The sequence below is a fragment of the Danio rerio genome, chromosome 17 (genome assembly GCF_049306965.1).
Source record: "Danio rerio strain Tuebingen ecotype United States chromosome 17, GRCz12tu, whole genome shotgun sequence".
Lineage (NCBI taxonomy): Eukaryota > Metazoa > Chordata > Actinopteri > Cypriniformes > Danionidae > Danio > Danio rerio.
Genome location: NC_133192.1, coordinates 19316566 through 19342154, shown reverse-complemented (window position 1 = coordinate 19342154; position 25589 = coordinate 19316566). Strand labels below are relative to the sequence as shown.

The 25589-nt window shown below is 37.4% G+C and overlaps 1 protein-coding gene across 4 annotated transcripts in view; it reads right to left on the bottom strand.

Annotated features, from left to right (window-relative positions):
- Positions 1-1077: 1077 nt before the first annotated feature.
- setd3 (SET domain containing 3, actin histidine methyltransferase) overlaps positions 1078-25589 on the bottom strand; it is a 39389-nt gene continuing 14877 nt past the window's right edge. The window contains 7 exon segments of one of the 4 annotated variants that reach the window (NM_200054.1): positions 1078-3450; positions 6170-6330; positions 9947-10032; positions 11708-11874; positions 16957-17031; positions 18305-18419; positions 20875-20933. In NM_200054.1, coding sequence (NP_956348.1) covers positions 2998-3450; positions 6170-6330; positions 9947-10032; positions 11708-11874; positions 16957-17031; positions 18305-18419; positions 20875-20933 — 1116 coding nt within the window. In that variant the 3' untranslated portion in view covers positions 1078-2997. 4 annotated transcript variants of the gene reach the window in all.

The following is a 25589-nucleotide window of genomic DNA, read 5'->3' as shown; positions in this document are numbered from 1 at the left end:
AAGTGGTTTGTGGAGCAAAATAATTCAGTCAGTCGATAATTCCACCTTCTCAATAATCGTCACGCAAGTTGTTAAAGTAGGCAAATGAAAACTGATCAGCAAGCAATGTGTAGTCCCACAACTACTGACAACAAAATACAAATGTAGTACTCCAAATGCAACAGATCAAAAATAAATTGTGCAGTTTAAACCAACCATGAAGTGTTGCTGTCTGTACAAGAACAATATGAAACATTTAGAAATTAATTTGGAATTTTAGATTAAATTGTTAGAGAGAAAAATTAAAAGTCTCAAACTTTGGATGCCAATGTAGATGGTTTCTGAAGGCCCAGAAACACCCTAAAATGGCTCTCCAGTGGCACTGGGCTATAAAACTTTTTCTTGAACGTTTCTTTGCCATTTAAACCGTCATCTCTCCATGATGTTAACAGTACTGGTTGGGGCGTCTACCACTTAACGTGCATGTAAATGTGACCTTGTGACCTCTGAAGAAAGCCCATCTCTCTAAAGTACGGCACGTTTGACATGTATTGGTAAATACTTGCATGACAATGGGCCCTCTGCCCGGGGCCTGACGGCATTCTATATTAATAGAAGTGCTGTGTATTATTCATAGGCAGAATTACTTTGGTGGCATGGTCCCAGGCCAAAGGGAGCTCCATGCACTCCTGCTCTCAACCCTGACAAGAGGAATACTAACAATACCGGACATGTGCAGGGCTGCCCGAGTTTACCACTGCCCACACTATCGCCCATTATAATAATCTATTCAAGGATTAAAGGGGTTTTATCTTGAAGCCCATGAATAATGAATGTGGAATTTCAAAATTTAATTGCCCCGAATTAAATGATTCAAGATAATGTTTCTTTTATAAATTTGTAATGGGGCTTGGGGGGCAAAGAATGAAAAAAAAAATACATTAAATAAAACCTTTCTTTCCCCCCTCCAAATGAAAGGACAATGGACGAGTGCCCTCATGTCTCCTAATGGGAATTTTCTTTCCCTCTTCTTTAAGACAGAAAGACAGGTTAAAGATTTTTTTTTAAAGAAGAAAAAAAGCACTCCACATTATTCGATTCAGTTGAAAAATGCACAGAAGTTTAATCTTGAACTCGTTGAAGACAGACTCTAATGGCTCTTACCTATACAGTCGTACTGGTGTACTGCAATCCGCTGTGTATCTTCCTTATGGCTAGATCACATTAAAGATTCGAGAATAAGTGTATTAAAGCTGTTAGCTTTCCAAAGCTATAAATCTATATACAGAAGCAGCAAGAACAAGTGACAGGCTTCTCAAACATCTTTCAACAAAAACAAACCATTCCGAAGAGTATATTGAACAGTGCGGTTTAGTTGGGTAGAACACTTGAACAGAAATGCCGTTTCAATTTCAATATATGTAACAGGGAAAAAAACAACAACAACAACATAACAGTGGGGACATGTTTTGCTTAAAGACTTTCAGAATAATATTGGATTCCCTTTACCGTTCAAAGTCTTCTAAAGCTATACAATAGTTTTGTATGAGGGGATCATCAGGTAATAAAAAATGTAATTTACTCTTTGTTATTTTAATTTGCCTCCCCCCGAACTATAACTATATAACTATTAACTGTTATAGTTTCATTCTTATGTTGAACACAAAGAGAAGATATTTTAGTGGTTGATGGCATTCATGGACTATTATAGTAGGAAAAAAATGCTATGCAAGTCAATGGGTGCCATCAACCAGTATTCTTCAAAATACCTTCTTTTGTGTTCAACAGAAGAAGTGAAGTGTAGGGTGAGTAAATGTAGATTTATTTTTTGGGTGAACTGTCCCTTTAAATTGAAATCCGTTTAGTCCTAACCAAATGCATCATATGGCTTTAGAAGACTTATAATATTGTGTGTAGTTTGCACATTTGGACTAAGAAGCCAAACAATTTAAGCTTTGTAATTGTAGAACTTTCATTTATAGGGGATGCATTATTTTTATTAAAAGTCCCGAATGTTTTGTTGTTTAAAAGTTGACAAACCTGCACATTAGCCAGTGCAAAATGTCTTTCTGGAAACCAACTAAATGACTTTCGTTAAGGCTTAAAGATGGCAGCAAAAGTTGCAAGAGGATTTTGGTGTTGCAGTGATTACTTACATAAAAATCAAGGAAATAAAAATAGATTTCCCAAAGATCAGGTATGAGAGAAGCTCGTCCTCTGATATCAAAGTCTCCATGTCTATTGACTGCAAAACGGTCTTGTGAACACCTAATAAAAACATACTCAAAAGTGAAGGGTTTTAACACACAAACTTTGAAGTACATTCACAGCAAGTAATAACCATACGGCCATTAACAACTTCTTATCCTCTAGTTCAGGTTGCAACTAACTAATGCTCACTTTGAGAATGACTGTTCTCTGAAGTGCACGAAAATATAACCTTTTCGGTAAGCTTACTTTTTATGCAGGGAAAGTAGCTAGCGTGCAGCGAGGCAGTGACGATCTCTCCACAGATCGATGACAGAACTTAAGAGTAATGATTGTCAAGCGGCACTAAACGTCAAGCGTGTTTCTGGCATGATCTACAGCAAATGCTGTAGGAAAATTCCCCAAGTCAGCGTTTTGGATGACTAAGCAGAAACATCCTTGGCAACATTACCATGTTAAAGTCTTCGATATACATTTTTCTCATTTTGTGAAGTCCAAGCAAGCCTTCATCTAGTCCATATGATTGGTTACTTCTTCAACTAGCTGTCTGGCAACACGAGCAAAGCTACTACAAAAGAAACCAAATGTGGCACTGATTAAAAACTCAAACAAAACAACAAAAATAAAACAACAGGCTCCTTTTAACTTAAGCTAGCTCACACTTAAGCTGCATTTAATAAAAAAACAAAACATAATTAAACTGAAATCCTTTTTTTTTAGTCTAGAAAGCGTTTGCTCCTACTTGTCAGTCTCTTAAACCAAAATAAATAAATAGCAGGAACTAATATCGCCAGCGAGCTCTGATCAGGACTATTTGTCAGCATCTTTTGGTTCACCTTCAGTTCGTTTGGCACTTGGGTCATGCTTCTCAATCTCCTTTACCACTGTGCCGCCTCCTGGAGGATCCTCTTGTGTACCGTTGACATCTTTACACTGCCCGTTCAGGACAGGGATTTTGGAGGAGTTCATGCAGACGGCGTCAGGCGTGAGTTGGTTCATCTCCTCAACATGCTCCTCTTCTTCTTCTTCCAGTTTACGCAGGATGATGGGGAGTTTGGCGTCTGCGTTCTCCAAAAGGGCGATGTCGCTTTCTTCATACAGTGGAAGCGGCGCTCCTTCGTCCAGCTGCTTCTGGAAGTGCAGGCGTTTGGCCCGACCGCAGGACACAGCATGCTCCAGAATCTCTTTTTCTGCTAGTCGTAGCTTTATAGCGATGCGGGAGTGCAGTGACAGGTCAGGTTTCTCCAGCATAGAGCGATCCTCCTAAACAAGAGAACAAAAGAGATCTTAACTAATGTCTTTCCAACGTGATCATTGTTTGTTAACCAATTAACTGCTTATTTCAAGATCACGTGTCATACAACTCTTCCAAACAGTTTAAAGAACTTATTTTGAATTCTGACTGGATGAGACACCTTCAGCCTTCTAGTGCAAACACTTCCCAAAAAGTTTTAATGGGGGCTATAAGATTATTACATATATAATGAAGACGGAGGGATAGAGAGATGGACTGATGGATGGATGGATAGATAGATAGATAGATAGATAGATAGATAGATAGATAGATAGATAGATAGATAGATAGATAGATAGATAGATAGATAGATAGATAGATAGACAGACATAGACAGATAGATAGAGGGATGGATAGAGGGATGTGATAGAAGGACAGCAGGAGAAGGATGGATGGAAGAATGGACCGATGGAGGGATAGTGCAGGATGCAGGGATAGAGAGATGCATGGATGAAGAGATAGAGCGAGTTGGATGAATGAAGGGATGGATAGAGGGGCAACAAGAGAAGGATATATGGAAGGAAGGAAGGGAAGAAGGAAGGAGGGACAGTGAGAGAAGGATGGAAGGAAGAATGGAGGGACAGCAGGAGAAAGATGGACCGATGGATGGATAGAGCGGGATGGAGAGATAGAGCAAGCTGGATGGATGGATTGAGGGATAGAAAGATGGAGAGATAGAGAGATGGATAAATGGAGTGATGGATGGAAAGCGAGAGATGGATGGAGGGATGAACAGAAAGAGAAGGATGGATGGAAGGATGGACCAATGGAGGGACAGAGCAGGATGGAGGGATAAAGAGATGAATAGATGAACAGATAGAGCAAGATGGATGGATTGAAAATGAGAGATGGATGAAGGAATGGATAGAGGGGCAGCAAGAGAAGGATGGATGGAAGGAAGGAAGGAAGGAAGGAGAGACAGGGAGAGAAGGATAGATAGAAGAATAAAGGGACAGCAGGAGAAGAATGGAGGGATAGAGCGAGATGGAGGGATAGAGAAAGATGGCAAGGGTGAATGAAAAGATTTTATGGATTGGTGGTAAAGGGATGGAAATGCACACATGGATGAATGAACAGAGGGGGATGTTAAATAGTTAAAAAACAGGATTGTTGAATAGAGAAGAATAGATGAAGAGAGAGGGAGTATGTATATGGATAGGGTGATGGTGGGTGGTACAAATGAATGGATGACAGAGAGGGATGGATATGTGACAGAAATCGAGGGAAGATGGATGGGTGGATGAAAAATATGAGGATTGGTGGACAGATGAATGGAAAGAGATCGATGGGTGGTGAGTGCGAGTAAACATTTTTAATGTTACAACATATTGCTAATTGAAATAAATGGTCTTCATTAGATCTTTATCCTAATGGGACATTACTGGAAGAAAAACACAGGTTTCTATGAATACAGTTGAGAACCATTTCTTGATCAGCATATTAGAAAGATGCTATATTAGACTGATTTCACGTGGCCGCCATTTAAATAGCTAAATCGAGACTGCAGTGGTAAGAAACCTGCCGGAAGTATCAAGTGAGTCACACAGGAATGGTGTGAACCTGGCTGTTTATCTTATCAGGGGAAAATGACATGAATTTATAATTTCACATTCTTTCAAGTGACCTGAAGGTCCGTTCTGAATGGATAGCTAAAAGATCTAATATCCCTTTTTAATTTCACTAAGTTAAGGAAAATGACACAAGTTAGCTAACAATACCCTTCGCAAAAACACATGGTTTAGATGCCATTTATCTCTAACATTTAACTCAAGTCAATTAACTGATTCTTCCACTATATTAGGCCCATCATGATACTGAATTTCAGTACTGAAATGTATAAAAGCCGTCAATCTCCCACTAACATTTAATCGCTGTTGAACACTGCTGATTTGCCAGTGTTCACCAGTGCTCAACAGAAATTATTGTGATTAGCCATGAAGGTCATCAGTTCATCGATGTTTACCAAGCGCAAACACAGACGAGCGATCAGCTGATGACTCAACTGATCTTTGTGACTTTAAAATGTTCCAGTGTCCGTGTATCTGTGTTTGCACTCGGTGAAGAGCGGTGAACTGATGACCTTCACGGCCAATCACAGTCATTTCTGTTGAGCACTGGTGAATACTATGGCAAATCAGTGGTGTTTAAGAACGCGCTCAGCGACGCTTAAATGTTAGCGGGAAATGGACGTTTTTAAAAGCTCACCACCAGGACAACACTATTACAGACAACTCGAGGGTGTGCTACAGATGACTTTTTTTCTGTTTTTTTTCTGTTTTTTCGCTCACTGGGTGACATTGGCTCAAGCAGGGAAGTCCCCACAGTGTTCAGCTGGTGCCAAGCCTAGGAGGACAGTCTTAAAGAGATTGTGATTTAGTTTGCCTAATGCCTAATATGCTTTTAATTGTTTAAATTAAACTGAACTGAATAATCTTAAAGTGACGTTTAAACCACATCTGCATTTTGAAATTGCAGCAACAGCAGGAGGTTAGTAGTCCACAGCATGATGTTTCAATGATCCTATACTTCCGGGTTTCTTCCCACTAAAGCCTCGCTTTTGTGTTTTAAAATGGCACCCGTGTCAAATAAGCGTTTGGTTCTCCTCTCAATTACATGTTTTAGACAACTTTAAAATGTTTAATTTAAAGTGTGTGAAAAGTTCAGAGACTGTTTGCATTGCTCCAGCACCTCTGAGGCCGTCTTGTAGGTTTTCAGCAGCAGCGCAGCGCGTGTTTCCAGGAACGTCCACAGCTTGATTTCGTTCTCCCAGCTGACAGGGAACTCGGTGTTGCCCAGGGTGAAGATCTTGTTGATGGCGTGATCGCCCACCAGGTAGTCCCTGAGTTCCTCTGCAATCAGAAACACACACCTCTCTGGTTAAGGGAGTAATCTGGCGTGCGAGTGAGCCGGCAGGTCTGATCTGCAGCGATTATGTAAGGTATGATTACACGGCTGCTAACGAGATGAAAGGGCTTGCCGAATGAGTGCTTTTGCACGTGCACTTCGCTGAATCCTGTCATACCAGTAACATAGAAGCCCCCAGCACAGGGGCTTCGCTTCGTTTAAAAATTAACATAAAAATTCTGAATAATAGATCAGCTCAGACTTAAGAGGTCTTGCCAGAGGACATGGCCTTGCTTTATGGGATTTATGACAAAAACTTCTCCAACATGAATGCTTATAAATATTTGACTGGGGCAGATGGGTGGAAGGACTGATCCAGAGTCAGTGTCTTAATCAATTAAACACCTGAGGGGCACTTGTTTAGCCTTCGTTGTCACTTCTAGTTTAGTGTACATATGTGATGCACTCAAAAAAGGATTTTGCAACTTGTTCAAACTACTTTTTTAAAATGAGTTGAAACGTAATTCTAAGTTTGTTTGTTTTTTTTGGGGGGGGACAACCTAGACTGTTTTATGTTCAATCCACTTAAATTTGTAAAAATGACTACAGGTTAGCTTAAAACAACATGAAGGAACTGTGTGGAAGCAAACATTTTTTTACAGTGTATGAAAAGGGGATATTGCTTCCTATTTTATGACCCGCAGGAAGAGCTGGGCAATTAATTGAAAAGAAACCCAAAATGAATGAAATATATAAACTTTAGCCTATGCAATTTCCTCATGTTGGTTATTTTGTGTTTTTTTAATCCCTAAGCATTTTTTTTTTGTGTGTGGACAAACTGAGTGCCTGAGAGTTTCCCTGAAAACGCAGTTCATATATGCGGCAACCTGACAAAAAATAAATAAATAAAACAAAAGAGGAGGAGAATGCAAGTCTCTCATTCTACTGGTAATTCATATTCTTTGTTCTTGGTTTATTGGGTATTGTTCCTCAAATAGTTCCCGAATTTTTGTGTTTTTACTTCAGCAAATCAGTTTGAGGGAACACAGACAATGTAATTAATATTCAAAAGTCTGAAAGTTTATTAGAAGCAATTGCAATACTAGGGCCTTTTCTGAAACATGGGATCCATTTAGACTTTTTTTCTGAGCATGTCACATGATTGGGTACTTTATAAATATCCGTGGACTATTTATTTTATTTCTATTTTTTTTATAGTTTATTCATTTTATTTACTTAATTGTTTTTATTTATTTGATTATTATTTTGTTATTATCATGAGTATTTTTTTTCTTCTTTCTTTAAATGATAAATGTAATTTCAACTTGTGTAGAGGGTAGGGGTGCGAATAAAATTTGTTTAAATTTCTCTGTAAAAATACTTTGTATTATCTGAAAAGTTTAAATAAACAAACTATATATATATATATATATATATATATATATATATATATATATATATATATATATATATATATATATATATATGTATATATATATATATATATATATATATATATATATATATATATATATATGTATATATATATATATATATATATATATATATATGTATATATATATATATATATATATATATGTATATATATGTATATATATATATATATATATATATATATATATATATATGTATATATATGTGTATATATATATATATATATATATATATATATATATATATATGTATATATATGTATATATATGTATATATATATATATATATATATATATATATATATATATATATATGTATATATATGTATATATATATATATGTATATATATGTATATATATATATATATATATATATATATATATATATATATATGTATGTATATATATATATATATATATATATATATATATATATATATATATATATATATATATATATATATATATATATATATATATATATATATATATATATATATATAAAGTTTATTAGAAGCACTAGTTCTTTTATTTTTTTGAATGAGCTATGACATCTACCATCATTCACTCACTTTGCTTCAGCTTTTTCCCTTATTTAGAGGGGTTCACCAGAGCAGAATGAACTGCAGCATTACGAAACTCTATAATAAATAATAGAAAACATTAAATTCATTGATGACCTTGGACTTATGTTTTTGTTATTAATTTATATTGTTTTCAAATAACAATTTTACATTAAAAACTGAAATGAAGCTTTTTTGACAAGTTCATCTTAATTTCAAGCAATGCATGCTTTGATTTCATCAAATAACCCTAAACAGTTTGTTTCCCAAAATTTGTAATATTATAAAGAATAGAAACATGCTCTATCATAGAAAAATCCTTTAATAGTTATGTTGAATGCTTACAATAAAATATGAAGGTGGGGTTAAATATAAAAATATTTCCAAGGCAACTAGCTGAATCAAAACAGAAATTTAAAGTATATTTAATTTAATTTAATTATCGATAATATAAAAAATAAAAACATGATTTTTATTAAAAAAAAGACCTTTAATAGTTAAGTGTAGAATGCTAACAATGAAATAAAAGGGAGGAAAATAACAATTAAATAAATAGTTACACTGAAAACAAACTAATCGTTCAATACTAATTGAGGCAAAGGGTTTGAAGGGATGGATTTTACTCAGACTTAAATGTTCCCTCAGGAACTCTGGAATCTAAAGAATAAGGCCTAGGATAAACTTGGAGACATTCTTGCCCTCTTCCCTAAACTTTCCTTCCCCTCCGGTATTGATAAATAATCAGGTGTGACTGGTTTTGTTCACTATCTTTGATAAATTTTAATGAAAAAAATTTAGTCACTGGTTAACTTTGAAAAAATAACCATGCATTGCTCCCATACAGCATTTAAAGAGAGAGATGAAATATCTTAGAATCACAAGTCTGTACCCAGACGGGCTCTAAAGCTTAACACTATGTTTAATTTGGACATCCTTCTATAGTTTTAGATTAATCTGAGTAACTGATGTTGTGCATTTATTTTTAAACTGGCTTTTATTGTTTGATAGTATAATTGGCATGATACACTTTCATCTGGAAAATAGTGTTACGTTTTGATGCATTCGGAATTCTCCTGAAATCATTTATTTCCAGTAGATAATGTGATAAGTTGTATGAAAATGACTAAATTAACTACACTTTTAGTACGAGTGTGCAGCAGGAAACCGTACTAATTAGGTATTAGTTAACCCTGCATCCTCTGACTAACTTGACAAAGTCGATATCCTGTCCGTGAGACACGTAAACGACGAGACATGAAAACTCTGTGCGGCATTGGGTCCCTAATGAAACTATAACTCTAAATTGATTTATAAACAACAAATGCGACCCATTTCTAATCTAAATTTGACGGTCACTTAAAATTGGAGTCAGATTGAATTCGGAGTTGAAAACAAATGAAAATAAATTCTAATAAATAACATCATTCTTTTCAGAAAAAGGCTTTTAACCTTCCATCATTCATCGAATTCAGTCATTGGGCTGACAAAATGGAGTCTTACATGTTCAATTAATCAAGGTTTTGATTTAAGGCCATTTCGGCCATGCCTACCCACAGGTATTTGCTGGTATGGTGCACAGTTTCAGGACAACCAAAGATCTCACCTTCAGTCATGCAGAAGACTCGCAGGAAGGCCAGAAGTTGAGCAGATATGGGAGGTTCGCTGCAATGCAGGGCAAAGATACTGGACCTGAGGAGGAGAAGAACCAGAAAGGGTTCAAAGCAGCATATGACTACCCCCCCCCCCACCTCTCTCAAATTAAACCCCAATTAACTCCAGCGGAACGGGCAGGTGCTAATGGAAACCTCCTGCCTGCACGAGACCGCGGCGCTGCTCCCCGTCGCATGACAACTGATTGATCTGAAGCGATGAGAGGCCACTGAACCTGATGCATTTTTAAAAACACGCTCAATCATTTATAATTTACCGTTTAATTACTGGAGCATATCTATGGCCTCTTCCTGTCTGACTTACAGTGGGATGAAAAGCAGCATCTTGAATCTGACCTGAATCAAAAGGGAATTTCTTATACGGCTGTTTGTGGATGCTTATTCGTTTTTTAGAGACTTAAAGGACATTGATCTGTGTGACAGAAAGATCACTGATAGTATTACAGCTACAGTAGCAGAGGTTTTACACCACTGTAATTCTGTTACACTTGGATGATGATTCCAAGCGCTGTATAACTCACTACTGAAATGTCTTGGACTGAAGGGTTCTTGAACATCTTACACGTTATATTTACAAAAAGAAAAAGGTTTTCTAGGTACACTAAAAATAGATGATATAAGTTTGTATGAAATGTTAACAAGAATAATAATAAATGATCTGTTCAGTAATAATTATTTTTTAAGTGGCCAGCTAAATTACCTATCCACTTTCTACAGGATTTTTAGTATCATTGATTATTAATTGCTTTTTTATGGTCCCTTTTTACAAATGTTCTTCAATAATTCAACAGTACCATCAGTTTACACATTTTTACATCCTTTTAACACCACTTTTGCCCACCCCTCGCCTACATCAGCAGTTATAGAAATAAGATGTTGCGATCATAAATCCAGTAAATGCAGATAAATAAATTAAATCATGGGTGGCGTGGTGGTGCAGTGGGTAGCAAGAAGGTGGCTATTTCTAGCCTCATTAGGGCATGTTCTCCCTGTTTTTGCGTGGGTTTCTTCCGGGTGTTCCAGTATCCTCCACAAGTCCAAAGACATGCACTATAGGTGAATTGGGTAAGCTAAATTGTCCGTAGTGTATGGGTGTGAGTGACAGTGTATGGGTGTTTCCCAGTGATGTGTTGCAGCTGGATAGTCATCTGTTGTGTAAAACATAAGCTGGATAAGTTGACGATTCGCTTCGCTGTGGTGACCCCTGATTAATAAAGGGACTAAGTTAAAAAGAAAATGAATGAATAAATGTATGAATATAAACTCAATAAATAAAAAAGCACAAATACAGGTCACAATAATATAAAAACAAAAAAAAAATAACACCACAATATTAACAATACATAAATAAAATTTTTAAAAAAGTTTTTTTCTACCATTTTTGATTTTATATTTAGCCGTTTTTATTTTTTTCATTGTTAAGTTTTATTTTCATACCTAGACATTCCACTGTTTTAGTTATACTAAATTAATAAGGTACTTTAAATAACAACATTCATAATAAAACAATTTTAAAAAGGCAACTAGCTGAATCGAAACAAGTTAATATTAATATTAGTGAATTGAATTTATTAATATTAGTGAAGTGAATATTAGTGTACATTTAATTGTATTTTAACTAACATAAATGTATTTTAAGATGTCTACTAATCCATCTGTATACTGTGGACTGGACTTATGTACAGGATACTCACGCAGGAATTCCTGCACGTGCCAGAACCTCAGCCTTCATGGCATACAGACGCTCACTCTTGCTTACGCCCAGCTTAATCTTCACACGGTCATGTGCGTTGTCCTCAAAAAAGAAACCATTGTGGATCACAAACTCTGCATTGGATCTTGTACCGTAGAATATGTAAATCTGAGGAAAAACAAAGAAGAAATGTTTAATTTCTTTATTCTTTAACACATTATTATAGCAAAGCACAGTTCAGCCAATAACTATACAAACACAGGATAGTTCACAGTGGAATGAACCGCCAAGTATTCCAGCATATGTTTTACGCAGCGGATGCCCTTCCAGCTGCAAAACAGTACTGGGAAACATCCATACACTCTCACGCTCACACACACTCATACACTGGCCAATTTAGTATAGTGCATGTTGTTGGACTGCGTGGGAAACCGGAGCACTTGGAGAAAACCCACGCAAACACAGGGAGAACATGCAAACTCCACACAGAAACGCCAACTGACTCAACTGGGACTCGAACCAGCGTCATTCTTGCTGTGAAGTGACAGTGCTAACCACTGAGCAACCATGCTCCCCAAGTGTGCAGTCAAATCGTAATCATGATTTGAAAGACTGCAATTAAATAAAAATATGAATGTGATCTAAATATGAATAGAATACAAATATGCACGCGAGAGAATGTGCCTGACTGTCCTCTTTGTGTGAAAGACTTGCTAGCCAATTAAATGAGCACACTCTTGTTTTGCCCAATCACCATTGCCCAAACCAAACATGTGCCAGCATGGTGGAGTAATGATAAAATATATAATGTCATATAGGCTATATTTATATAGAAAGTTATCGTTAAAACATCTTGCATTCCTTTTATTTAAAGAATTTAGAGAACACTGAGCTTCTTATTAAATAGCAAACTCAACTGAAATCTCAATATCAGTCCATACTAGGAAAGGGGGAGGGGGAGGCGGGCTGGACTCTGGAATTCAAAGTGTAATGGTTTTCAATATTTGACCCCAACAGAAAAAATAAACAATAAAAATATCTCAAACAGATTTGGAACAAGTGGACTAAAATGGGACAATTTTTATTTTTGAGTGAACTATGCATTTAATGATCCTATTCACCTTATTCTCCGCCGACGAGCGGGCGCTGCCATTTGAATCTTTTTGTCTCACGACTTCCGGTCACATTCACTTCCATTCATTTTTTGACGTTAAAAACTGCTCGTTACACTGCTTGATGTTGCAATTTGATATTTTCTTATTATATTATTCTACTTGGTCTGTATAGTCATGCAAACATTTGTTTGTAGAGCAAGTAGTTTGACCATTTTCTGCCGTTTATTATTCCTAGTCATTTCTGCCATAGGCGACTGAATCGGAAGTTCTAAGACAATCGCGAAAACAGGCGCACTTCCGCATTTTAGAATAAGGTCAATAGGCTGTGTCTTTAACTTCATGATGAAACAAACATAGAGGAATAGGTCTATGGCAACAGATGTAACATCACCCAGTCGCCCCAAAACTACAATCCTTTCAGACACCGCTCACGTCTTCCTCTCAACACTACTTCCACAACATTTACAGATAGTGCTGTGCAGAGAGAGAAAGAAAGAGAGAGATAAAACAGTGCTGGAGCGAAAGAGAGAAGCACAGTTCAATCCTGTTCTCAACCCCTCCACATGGAGCTCCGGCCCAGTGCGAAATCAGCAGCAGGAATCAGGGATCAAACGACTCTGTACGGAGCGACGGCCCCTCCTACTCCCCCAACACTTGTCCGAGTGCTACACTCCGGCCCCCGCACTCGCTTTCTTCTTACACTGGCTGTCTCTGCGAATCTTATCAAATAATTCACATTCTGGAGAGAGTGGGGGTTTATACCTGGCCTGTCACTGTGTGCCCCGTATATCCGATCTCCCCATGGCTGGATCTGAATGCTTGCGCTCTGATATTACCCCCGGGCCTCCGTAATGGCCACTGGCTGATAAATGCATCACGGAAGCACAAGCATAGAGCAATAGTACTGAGGTGAGAGTATTCAAATGGAAATTGAAAAATGTATTTGCTGGACAGAGCATGGCATGAATCCACCTGCTGATTTTTTTCATACAGAGAGATGTGAGAGATTTCTGCTGTGAAGATCAAAGGTCACCCTAATCGTGGCTATAAAGTACTAGTTCACTTACAGAATAAAAATGTTCAAATAACTTCATCACTCCCTTGGAATCCAAGATGTTAATTTCTTTCTTTATTCACAGACAGGCGAGTTTACTGATACTATGGGGCTATGGTGATTCCAGTGGTTATGAATTGCATATCGGCTTTATGGTCTTTTCTTTATTACTGCTTACACACTTGCAAAACTCATTCTTGAGGTGTAGTTGATCACAGAGAGTTGGAACAGATCTTTTAATCCTAGTTTCTTTGCAAATCCTGTTCTGTGGACATGTTTATGTGTGTTAATATGGAGATATGTTAATACACTCCCATCAATCAATTCGTTAGGTGTGGAAAACCGCACTTCTACATCACATTGCTGTGGGCCTCAAAACCACTGGGATTTGATCCTATTTTAAAAGTTGCTGTGTGCAAGTTTATGACTCTTCTAAAGCATAAAAATACTATAATATGTTTGCAGATATTTAAGTAACATGCCAAGTGAACATAGTTCTGAACTAGTTTATCTAAAAAACTATGCTGAAGTCAGTTATTCTGCTTTGAAAATGTGTTTTAAGTGCCGGAACGCTGTCTTTGTTTCGGTTCTGTCGTCCTGCAAACTGCCAGTTCAGCCAATTATATTTCAGCACCCAAGCTTGCCTTCATAGAAAAATCGCATATTTTATTAATTCATTAATTCGAAATGCGATCTCTGGTGGACAATAACAGACTCCAAAATGAGACACAGATTCAGAGTTCAACATAAGGTTATTCATTTAGCTAATGATACAAATATTACAAGCGTAAACATTTGGTGAGCAGGTTACATTGTTACCCCGTGTCCTAACAACACCCTACGTGATAAGATTTGCAGTGATAAGCAATTTGGCTGTTTGCACCAGACGAAAAACAACAGAAATTTAAATACAGTCATTCAGAAGCACAGAATATGCACTCACTCACTAAACAGTTAGATTTATAATCTAAGAAATACATATTAAACCTCTTTAACCTTATTATATGGAGATGCTGACTCACTGATATGTATTGGTTTGTATCATTCCACAGTTCTGAAGTTCAATTTCAAACGATTTATTTTATTTCTAACATTTGAAGTGAACTATTTGCTGCAGCTTTCAGTAGTATGGCAATACATTTCATGTAACATGGCATTCAAACTAACATTATAAGCATTTAACACTGAATAAAGCACACGAGGTGTACCTGAGGCGATCATTGTCAGTTTTCTGTTGCTCAGCTGCAAGAAATAGAAGCAGTTTCTAAAATATTATAACAAACTTCGAGGTGTTTGTTAGAACAAAATCTCCTTTTAATATGGAAAATAATCCTTCTATCGGGTGCTGTTGCTTTTATATAGAACACGATTTAAATCAGCCTGGGGTCCGTTCTTGGTACGTGGATTACTCAATTAGCTGGATTTGAATATTGACGATTTGACACGATCCAGGATCATTTCATTCTTCAAAGCTGATCCGTGAGTTGTTGTCATAGCAAAAGTTCTGCTAGGTCAAACCTGATCGGGAGCAGGTTCAATTCTTATAAACAGGATTAGATCGGCTCAGTTCAAGCAAAGATAATACAGAAAGTGTTCCGAATTCTGATATTTTCCTACAGTAGTAGTTATATACACATGGGAAAATGGTACATATTTTTTAACTATATATATAAAGTTATAGTTATTAATAAAATAAATTAAGTTATACATATTAATAAAACTTATGCAATCTGTACCCTCGAAATGAAAGTACAAAGACTGCCACCTGGTGGTGCAAAGAGAAAACTTATTGATATGAACGCTTTAGATCGCTTTAGTACAAATTGTGTATGATAGAAATGCAGAATATGTGATTTTTTTTTAAAGCAATGATGCATTTATTCAGTCATAAACATGTTTTGACAGTTAATAGTGATTTGATGCTTCACAAAAGTTGCAGACGCCTTCACCAATATCAAAATGCTTTTGTAAACAACCAGTTATTCTTTACACAGATTAAAAAACGGCTATAATATAGACAATATTTTCTAAATGTAGAACTAAATACACTGATTTGCATTTAAATACATGATGAATACACTTGACACAAGAAAGTGTAAAGCCTGCAGCTCACAACAAATGTGGAAGGTTTTGCGTGTCATATTTAACAAACCGTTTACTGCTAATTTGATGTAATTTTGCTCACATGGATAATTGAATATTAATCAGATGATGTCATTACGCTGCTGTGCCGTCAGCCAATCGCTGCATAGCTAATCATGATTTCGAGGATCGATAGATCTGTCCTTCACAACACACGCAGCGATCTCAGATCAGTTTATCCAGACATTCTAATCTGATTCGCGAACTTGTTTGAAGAACCAAATTAGCGAGAGATCAGTTATCGAGATGAAAAGATCCAGGATCTGCCAAATCATCTTAGATCATTTAAGCGAGGTACGAAGAACGGACCCCTGATTGGTCCTCAAACTGGCAACCTGCACTTGTGTTTGTTTGGATCCAGAAATACCTAGTTCAAAACCTGCATGTCAAACTTGCATACTGCACTTTTGACATCAGGATTTTTGTTTTTTTGTTTTTTGTGGAAATGTTTATTTCACTCCAATATATCAGTGGATATACTATACCTAAACAGCCTCCAAACAGCTTCCAAACGTTAAGCCCTTTAAGTTTTCATGCAGTAAACATGCAAGCTTTTTTCTCATACATTATATTGCACTTCTGTGGTTTTCAGAGGTTTGAACACTCAAACTGCAGTTAAAATACAGCTTCAAAGGGCACTAAATCATCTCATCTGAGGCCTTATCTAGCCAAACAATCAGCTAGTTAGGCACATGCACAAACAATAGATACATTTATTTGTTTCCTTATTCTGCATTGAAACAAACCACGTTCGAACTACTGAAGTACACTATATGGAGAATAACGCAACAATGTTTATCTTAAACTTACTTTCTTTGTGACCGAACAAAGAAAGAAATGAGCATCTTTGATGACAAGGGGGTGAATATATTGTCAGGAACTTTTCATTCTGGACGAGAGCTGATCTTTTAGGATGGTGGATCTGTTGTGGGGACTCACCTGTTCGCCCTCTTTGTAATCTTTAAGAGCAACGCATTCACATCGGTCATCTTCTAGATTGTAGCCAGTTGTGATCTATAATAGAAGGGAAAATAGTTCAGTATTGTTAGCATCTGAGTTACATTATATACTTTGGGGCTGTATGTACTGTATGAAAATAATATTTTTATTCAGCAACGAAGCATTAAATTGATGAAAAGCGACAGTAAAGACTTTCTAAGAAATTTGCATTTGTATTGTATTCTGTTTTCAATATTAATAAGAAAAAATGTGTGACCAGAATCTTTTCAGTGGTCATGTACATGAATGGTATTTCAAATGGAGAAGCAAATGCAAAATGAGTCTCAAATACAAAGCAGAAAAAATGACACAAATTTGAAAGAGTCTTAGAGGCTTTTTCTATTTGCTCTACCACTTATTTAATATAAAATAAAACATACAAACAATAACATCTAGCAAGCGACATCAATACCAAATGCATCAAGACAAATTGCTGAGCCACAATGACGTGATCCTTGAATATAATCTGAGCGAAACATTTTTAAGCCTGTTTACATATCACCATCCATTTGCTATCGAATACCTCAAAATAGATGTCAAAATTAGGTGTATTAATATTTTGAGTTAAAAAAAATCCTGTACATTTGTGTAAAAATATAGGCATGGAACTGCAAGGCTATTTTATGAATTATTTTCCACTTACAGAAATATTATAACAGAAAACTAAAACAAATACATGTCACTTAATAACGCTTATAAGGACAACCTACTGAAATAACACACCCTAACAAATGCAATCCTTCACTATTAAATCGCTCAAAATCCTAAGAAATCAAATAAACTTTGAGCAAATTGAACGAAAAACAGAGCTACAACACACACAATATGTTTTTATTAAACATTAACCAGGGGATTACCAGAAAACCATTTCATTACACATTTTAATGACCGAGATTTTCAATGCACACGATAATTTGGAAAACAAAACTTCGTTTTAGGATATAAATGCATTATGGAGTCATATGAACAGAGGCGATATATTGCTCTGTGGCAAGAGCTTCTAAGCGCAATCAAAGACAAATTATCCAAATAAATATAAAAGATCCCTTGGGACGAAGGCATAATCTACCGAAAAATCACATTAGACTTTGCCTCTGCATTGCTTAAAAGTAAATGTTTTTTTTTTCATGTGCTTCTAGACTACAAGCACTGCAGACAAGCAAGTCATGTAGTTATGATAAATGTGCATGTATGCAATGCATATGACTGAAATTAATTACGCTCAAAAGCCTTCTGTTTTCATGATTTTGGATGTGGACTTCTCCATTTGTCACAGTGTTGTACTCACCAGGCCATTGGTGTGGTTGCACATGTCCCAGAGAGGGATGAGGGCCAGTGTGACACGACTACCGTCTGCTGTGGGTATCTGGTTCTGACGGGTCATCACAGAGGACACTGCCCACCTGACACACAAATGATACATTTCTTCATTGCAGATTCAAATCTGCTCAATGACAATACTAGTTTTACATATAAAATGAGTTCAAGATATAGAGTATCTGTCTCATTTCAAATTGTCATCCCTGCATTTGGACTAATATTGCTGCACAGGTTAAAGGGTAAAAAACAAACAAATGTTGCGCTTATGTTGAGCAAATGTTGAGTTTAATGTAGACCAGTTTTATAATTAAAGATGCATTATGTAGATTTGACACCCAGTGGTTAAACTGGGTATTGCACTCCTGGATCAAAACACACGCAAGCGCAGGTTGCCAGATTGACGTGAGTGTACCTGACAATCGAGCCTAAAGGCTGATTCAAATCATTTTCTAACTAAAAGCAACGGCACGCGATAGAAGAAATATTTTTTCATACTAAAAGGTGTTTTTATCCTAACCAACGGCTTCTATATGTCACAGTTGAACAACAGGATGAACTAAGATCACCTCAGGTACACCTCATGTGCTTTATTCAGTGTTAAATGCTAACAATGAGAGTTTTAATAGCATTTAACATAATATTTATTGCCATACTACAGCAGATAGTTCACCTCAAATCTTGAAAAAAAAAATAATAAACCGCCTGAAATTTTACTTTAGAACTGTGACTAGTTACAAAATAAACATTGATTATTCAGTATGTTCATATAATAATGTTAAAGAGGTTTAATATGTATTAATTAGATAATAAACCTAAGCATTTCGTGAGCAAGTGCATATTTTATGCTTCTGACTGGCTACATTTAAATTTGTCATATTTCGTCTAGTGCAAACAGCCAAATTGCTTAACACTGCAAATCTTTTCACGTAGTGTGTTGTTAGAAAACGGGGCTGCAATGTAACCTGCTCACCAAACGTTAACACTTGTAATATTTATATTAGTTGCTAATAAATAACCTAATGTGGAACTCTGAATCTCCATCTCATTTTGAAGTCTGCTACTGTCCACTGGAGGTCACATTTCAGTTGCTGATGCATACTTTTAGAGCTTTCATCACTGAATGAATCAAGGCAACCAGGGGTGCTGAAATATAATTGGCTAAACTGGCATTGGATGGGTTAAAATAACTAAAACAAAGACAGAGTTCTTACACCCTCACTAAAACAACAAATGTAAGTGGGAGCCTAAGACTTTTGCATAGTACTGTATATTAAAAAGGGCGATGTAGTGGCGGAGTGAATAGCACTCTCGCCTCACAGCAGGAAGGTCTCTGGTTCGAGCCTCGGCTGGGTCAGTTGGCATTTCTGTGTGGAGTTTGCATGTTCTGCCTGCGTTCACATGGGTTTCTCCCGCAAGTCCAAAGACAGGTGGTATGGGTAAATTGGGTAAGCTAAAATTGTCCGTAATTAAAAACATTCTCATTCACACTGTGTGTGAATAAGAATGTATGGGTGTTTCCCAGTGATGGGTTGCAGCTGAAAGAGCATCCACTGCGTAAAACATTTGCTGGATGAGTTGGCATTTCCTTCTGCTGTGGCGACTCCAAATTAATAAAGGGACCAAGCCAAAAAGAAAATGAATGAATGAAGGAATAATAATTTCTATATAAATTAACTAACATTTAAAGTTTCAAACTACTGTGAATGAATACTCCAGATTTTAAACTCAAGCCTTCCATCCCTTTTCAAGCCTCCATCGGCTAATATATCTATTACAGAATGCTAACAAATTACATTTTTGGACTTGTTTAATGAAATTAATTTTCATTTCAGGAGGATAGTAACATTACTTAAACATCAAGATCTTTATTATTTTGTATAGGCAATGCTGATGTATTTTAGATGAAAAAAGTTTAACAAATTAAAACATTTGCATACTGAATTCTTTAATGTACATTGAGACAAAAAAAATATTATTATTTCATATCTAAGGCTAGAGAGAGGATAAAAAGTGTAAATTACCAAGGAAAAGAAATATTATTATGTTATGAGCAGATATTACAGGGGAGGGGAAACCCTTCAAAAAAGTACTTTAATAGTCCATATATCAGGCAATATAATGACCTTAGATCTGAATCAGCCTTGAAAAATGAAAACAAAAAAAAAAAAAGCGTCTAACTAGTCTAATCTAAATAATCTGGACATAATTTATTAAAAGAAACCTCACAAAGTCCACCGAAGACAACATTAGCTCTGACAAGACTCTATTCCATTCTCTTCACACATTACCCAAAGGGAGCACAGACTTGCATCATATTCAACAATCTGAAGATGAAAGGGGACCAATGATAAATTATTCCTTCACAGATAATTTGGTGCTAATGAAAGAACAATGAGAACAAACGCCTCATTTTTAAAGGCCATTGCGCAGCCCTACAACCAACCTACGGCTCGTCTTCCTGCTCTTTTCTTTTTTCTTGAACCTCAGCAGGGAAGAGAAGCTCCACTTTTTTTAACATGGTAGGACATTTCAACCAACCTGTAGTCGTCAAAGGTAAAAGCATCCTTCAAGGGCAGTTTGCTGGCGTTCGGATGAGTCTGGGAATTGAAGATGAAGAACACAGAAGAAAAAAAGAGAGTAAAGGACAAGAGAGAAGGAGATATGGAGGTAGAGGGGTAAAAGAGGAAAGAAAGAGAGGGAAGAGAAGGAAAAAAAAACACAAATCAGTCAGTGGAATTTCATTATGTGGCTGCCTAACAGATCCTAACAAGAGTGTAGCCAGGCAGAGAGCGTCCAGTGGTGCTATGCAAGGATCATGGTGGCATTAGCCCCCCATACATCACTGTCAACTTAATTTGTTGTGCCCAGCAGCCGTCATAAATCTGCTTCATCAATTTGTGTGACAGAGAGCCACTGGTGCCACAGAAATCTACATTTAAAGCCACAGTCTCGCTCCCTCCAAGGGCTCATTTGCAGCGGGTGTCATGGAGAAGAAAAAAAAAAGAAGCTACAATCCCGTAGAAAGGAGAGAGAGAGGAAAAAAAGAAGTAGGGAGCAAAGAATGCCAGGGTCTAATTCAGCCGGCCCGTAGCACCCTCCTGAACATGCAAAATGAGCCATAAAAATAGACGTAGGTATGAAGCTGAGAGTGAAGGATATTCTTCTCTTCCCCCACAGGTGCTCTCACGGCTGTGTGTGTGGCGCTTGTCCTGTGAAATGAAGCACTGTACTCCACAATGAGGCACTGTGCAAACTGTAATGGTGCTGATATGTATATAACACAATACATCAAAAAAGCTTGAGCTTGAATATCATAATCACGACTCAGGTGATCAGTCCATCACACAGAACGAGTGAGAAAATTGCCCAACAGACACCGGAACCAAAACAACATCAGAGAAAAAGTGAACTTAGTTGACTTCAAATGACATAAATCACTTTGCATCTGAATACAAAAGAACCAAAGTAACAAAACTTCTCTTCGACATGAGGTTTTTGCTCATCTACATTGCTAAAATGCTATATAAAGAATGCAACAAAGGTTTGTTTGCATTTTAGATGTTTTTTTTTTTAACAAGCAAATGCATTATTTCAAACATCTCATGGCATAACGCCCTTATTAATAAACATAAAATGATTAACAATAATAAATTAGTGGTAGTATACTACCTGACAAATGTCTTGTCTTCACTCCTAGTTGTAAGAGCAACAAATAATAACTTGACTTCTAGTTGATTATTTGGAAAAGTTGCAGAAAGTAGATTTTTCTAAAGAATCATTTGTTGAACTGCATCCCTATCATCTCAGATACTGCAGAAGACCTATTGCAACCCTCATCGACTCAAGATTCTCACAGAAATCAGTCACGTTTGGTGAAGGAAAAATCATGGAGTTGGAGTTACATTCAGTATGGGGGTGTGTGACAGATCTGCAGAGTGGATGGCAACATCAACAGCATGAAGCTTCAAGACATTTGCGCTGCCCATTATGTTACAAACCACAGGAGGGCAAATTCATCAGCAGGATAGCGCTCCTTCTCATCCTTCAGTCTCCACAAAGTTCCTAAAAGCAAAATAGGTCAAGGTGATCCAGGATTGGCCAACCCAGTCACCAGATATGAACAATATGCCTGGGGTAAGATGGAGGAGGAGTTGAAGATGAATTCAAAGAATCTTGATGAACTCTGCGAGTCCTGCAGGAATGCTTTCTTTGCCATCCTAAATGAGTTTATTAATAAGTTATTTGAGTCGTTGCAGAGATGCATGGATGCAGTCGTCCAAGCTCATGGGAGTCATACACAATAATCATTCTTTTTCCACTGCACCATGACTTTATATTTTATACTCTACATTATTTGTCTTAAGTGACAAAACTTTTGTCTCAGAAAAGTCAGACCTTATTGTACTAATTAAATGATTAAAAATCAAGGCATCATCAGATTTTATTTTGGTAAAATAAGTGTAATTTAGAGGCCTTTGCCTTTCATATAAGCCACTTTTTATACCAAATGATCAACTAGAAGTCAAGTTATTATTTCGTCACCTTAGAATTATAAGGTTCTATCTGAAATGTTTGTCAAAATTCAGTTATTGACATATTCTTATTAAATGACAACTAATTTACATCATGGCATGTTTTTGTATAAGTTGTTTACATTTTAAAGACTTTTTATTTAAAAAAATGTTACACTTACTGGCTACTATGGAATGCAAAAACTGAAGCTCAATATCTCAAAATCATCCAGAACGCAGATAGAAACTTATAATTCCAAGGTGAGGACTCGTTGTTCCTAAAACTTAGATAGGCGACAAGACTTTTGTCGGGTAGTGTAGTAACTGATTTTTAAATAATGCCAAATCTAAATTACTATGTTCACCTGCATCTTATTTTATTATCATCTAAAATTATTGAAATATTAAAGTATTACAGAGTAATTAAATATCAAAATAAGCATAAAAATAAATATAATTCTCAAAATAATCGCTTAATTTTAGAAGTTGTTTTATTGCCAAATCAAATTTAAAAAGAGCATCATGCACACTCCACAAAACACCTTTATTTAGTTTTTTTAAACAAAAGTTCCCTATTAAATATAATGCGAATGTTTCCAGGTAAAGCATTCCTTCACAAATGTCTCTGAGATGTCTGTGTGCTTACTGGTAAAGGGAAACTTCTGCGAACCAAGCTGCGCCATTAGGCTTGCAAAGTGATTTACAGAAACATGAAATGCAAGCGGTCAGAAGTAGAGCCCAACTTTTACCTTCCACGTCTCTCCCCATTAATCAATTTCCCTGACACTAATTGAGCCCTGTATTCCCCCTCGCTGCTCTGGGAACCACACACACTGCTAGCGTAGACGCTGATATCATGTGGTCACATCATATTTCTGCGTGTCGGCGGAGTAGAGTCCAGTTTTGACACCGTTGTTGTAGCCCTACAGAGCATGTGAAGTTGTAGTTCAACTAGCCCTGCTGTGAGCAACCAGCCAAAGGTGTAACATGCTCAGGTGGGTGAAGGTCTACAGGTCACAGGAGAATTTGTAAAGCATGATATAATAGGAGCAAAGCCTGACCAATGCCTTTCATCTGGAGCCCAACTCTGGAAACAGAGTGACTTGGAAGCATTGCTCACGTACGGTGATGGACAACCATTAAAAGATAACAGGGTAAAGCCGGCGAGTCAGACTTCAGTGTCCTGAGCTTGAGCCTCACATTGCAGATGAAGAGAAGTGGTTCATGTTAGGATGTGGGGGAAGCCAAAAAAAAATGGTTTTGACGAAAGTAATGGGGCAAATCTCCAGAGAGTGTCAAGCAGTTCTCTGCAGGAGGATTTGCTGAAGCCAGCTACAAAAATAAAGGGAAAAAATGCATATATGAGCATCAGTAACCATTAAAGGCCACCTGAAAAGGGTTAAACTGCTTTTAATGATATTTTCAGCCCTCTGAGAGCCAACATACTCGAGTGGCCAAGTACCGTAGTAGATTTAATTAAGGCCATAATTAGTTGAACACAGTGATAAACCTAAGAAGGGAGGGTGAAGCTGGCTCTGGAAAGGCCACTCAGAGGTCCAGCTGGATCCTTCAGAGCTCTCTAGGCCTCTAGTCTAGTAAGCATAGGATGTACGCATGGTACCGAGGTTGTTTGAGACGAAACTGAGGTAGTTTTAGACGGCACATTTGATGAGGTGTAGTTTTTGGAGATAAAGGGCAGCTGCACTGCTGCAGGTTCAGCTTGTGATGCATTAGCATCACCAGAGAGAGGTAATTCATCATGTGCCACAATGGCACTGCGGCTCAGAGAGAGACGAGGGGGGAACGGCCCTGTAAATCAATTAGAAAACAAAAGCTCCCACCACGAGTGCCTGCTCTCCTTAACGAGGACGGCGGGAAACGCGGCTAATTGGCCGGTGGCCTCCAGGAGGTCTTTCTGGATCCGAGATTCCCAAGTGCCCCATCCTCACACTGCCCGGCATTAGAGAGCTCGGCATCCGTGCGCATGCTGGGGTTCAAACGGGATTGATTTTACAACATCCTTTATATTAACGGTTTCAACGGTCCACCTAATGCACAAAAAAATTAGGTAAACTTATAGGTCTTCGTTGTCGCTCAACTCTGCACACTCTCCCTCATTTTTCGAGCTGCATCAGGAAGGTCAGACTGATATCTTCCCAGGTGCAGGAAGAGGGGGTGGGATGAGAGTGTACCACTGGGACCCTGTTCATTTCTCATCAACAGCGGCAGATGCAGCACACCAAGGTTACTTTGCATTCGCTGCATACCGGGGTCACCTTATGAGGTTCACCTCCCCCACACGTGCGCATCCAGCCCCAGCGAGGAAGGCACGACTATCATTGGTCCCCCGCGGACACAGGAGGCGCTTGGATAGTCCTCTGAGGGTGCCCGGCGTTGACAACAGCCTATCCCTCTTCACGCAGGCAAATATATATAAAAAGCTCCACAATTCCAGCAGGTGAAGGGCCTTGCTTTCTCAGTTCTTCCCCAGGAAAAGCAGGGAGGAGGGGGTGGCAGAGAGCAGATAAAGAAGGGGCGGTGAGAGGAAGCAGAGGAGAGGGGGGGCTGGGGTTGTCAGTCATGTGTGGAAGGTACAATCAGGTCAATTCAATTCAAAGCCAATGCGACAAGCTAATTTTCCAGCCCGGTCATCTGCGGCCGCCTCAGAAGAGAGGCTGACATTGACAGTAGTCATTACAGTGACACTGGCTCCCAACCTGAAGAGCCGAGAGGAGAAGAGCG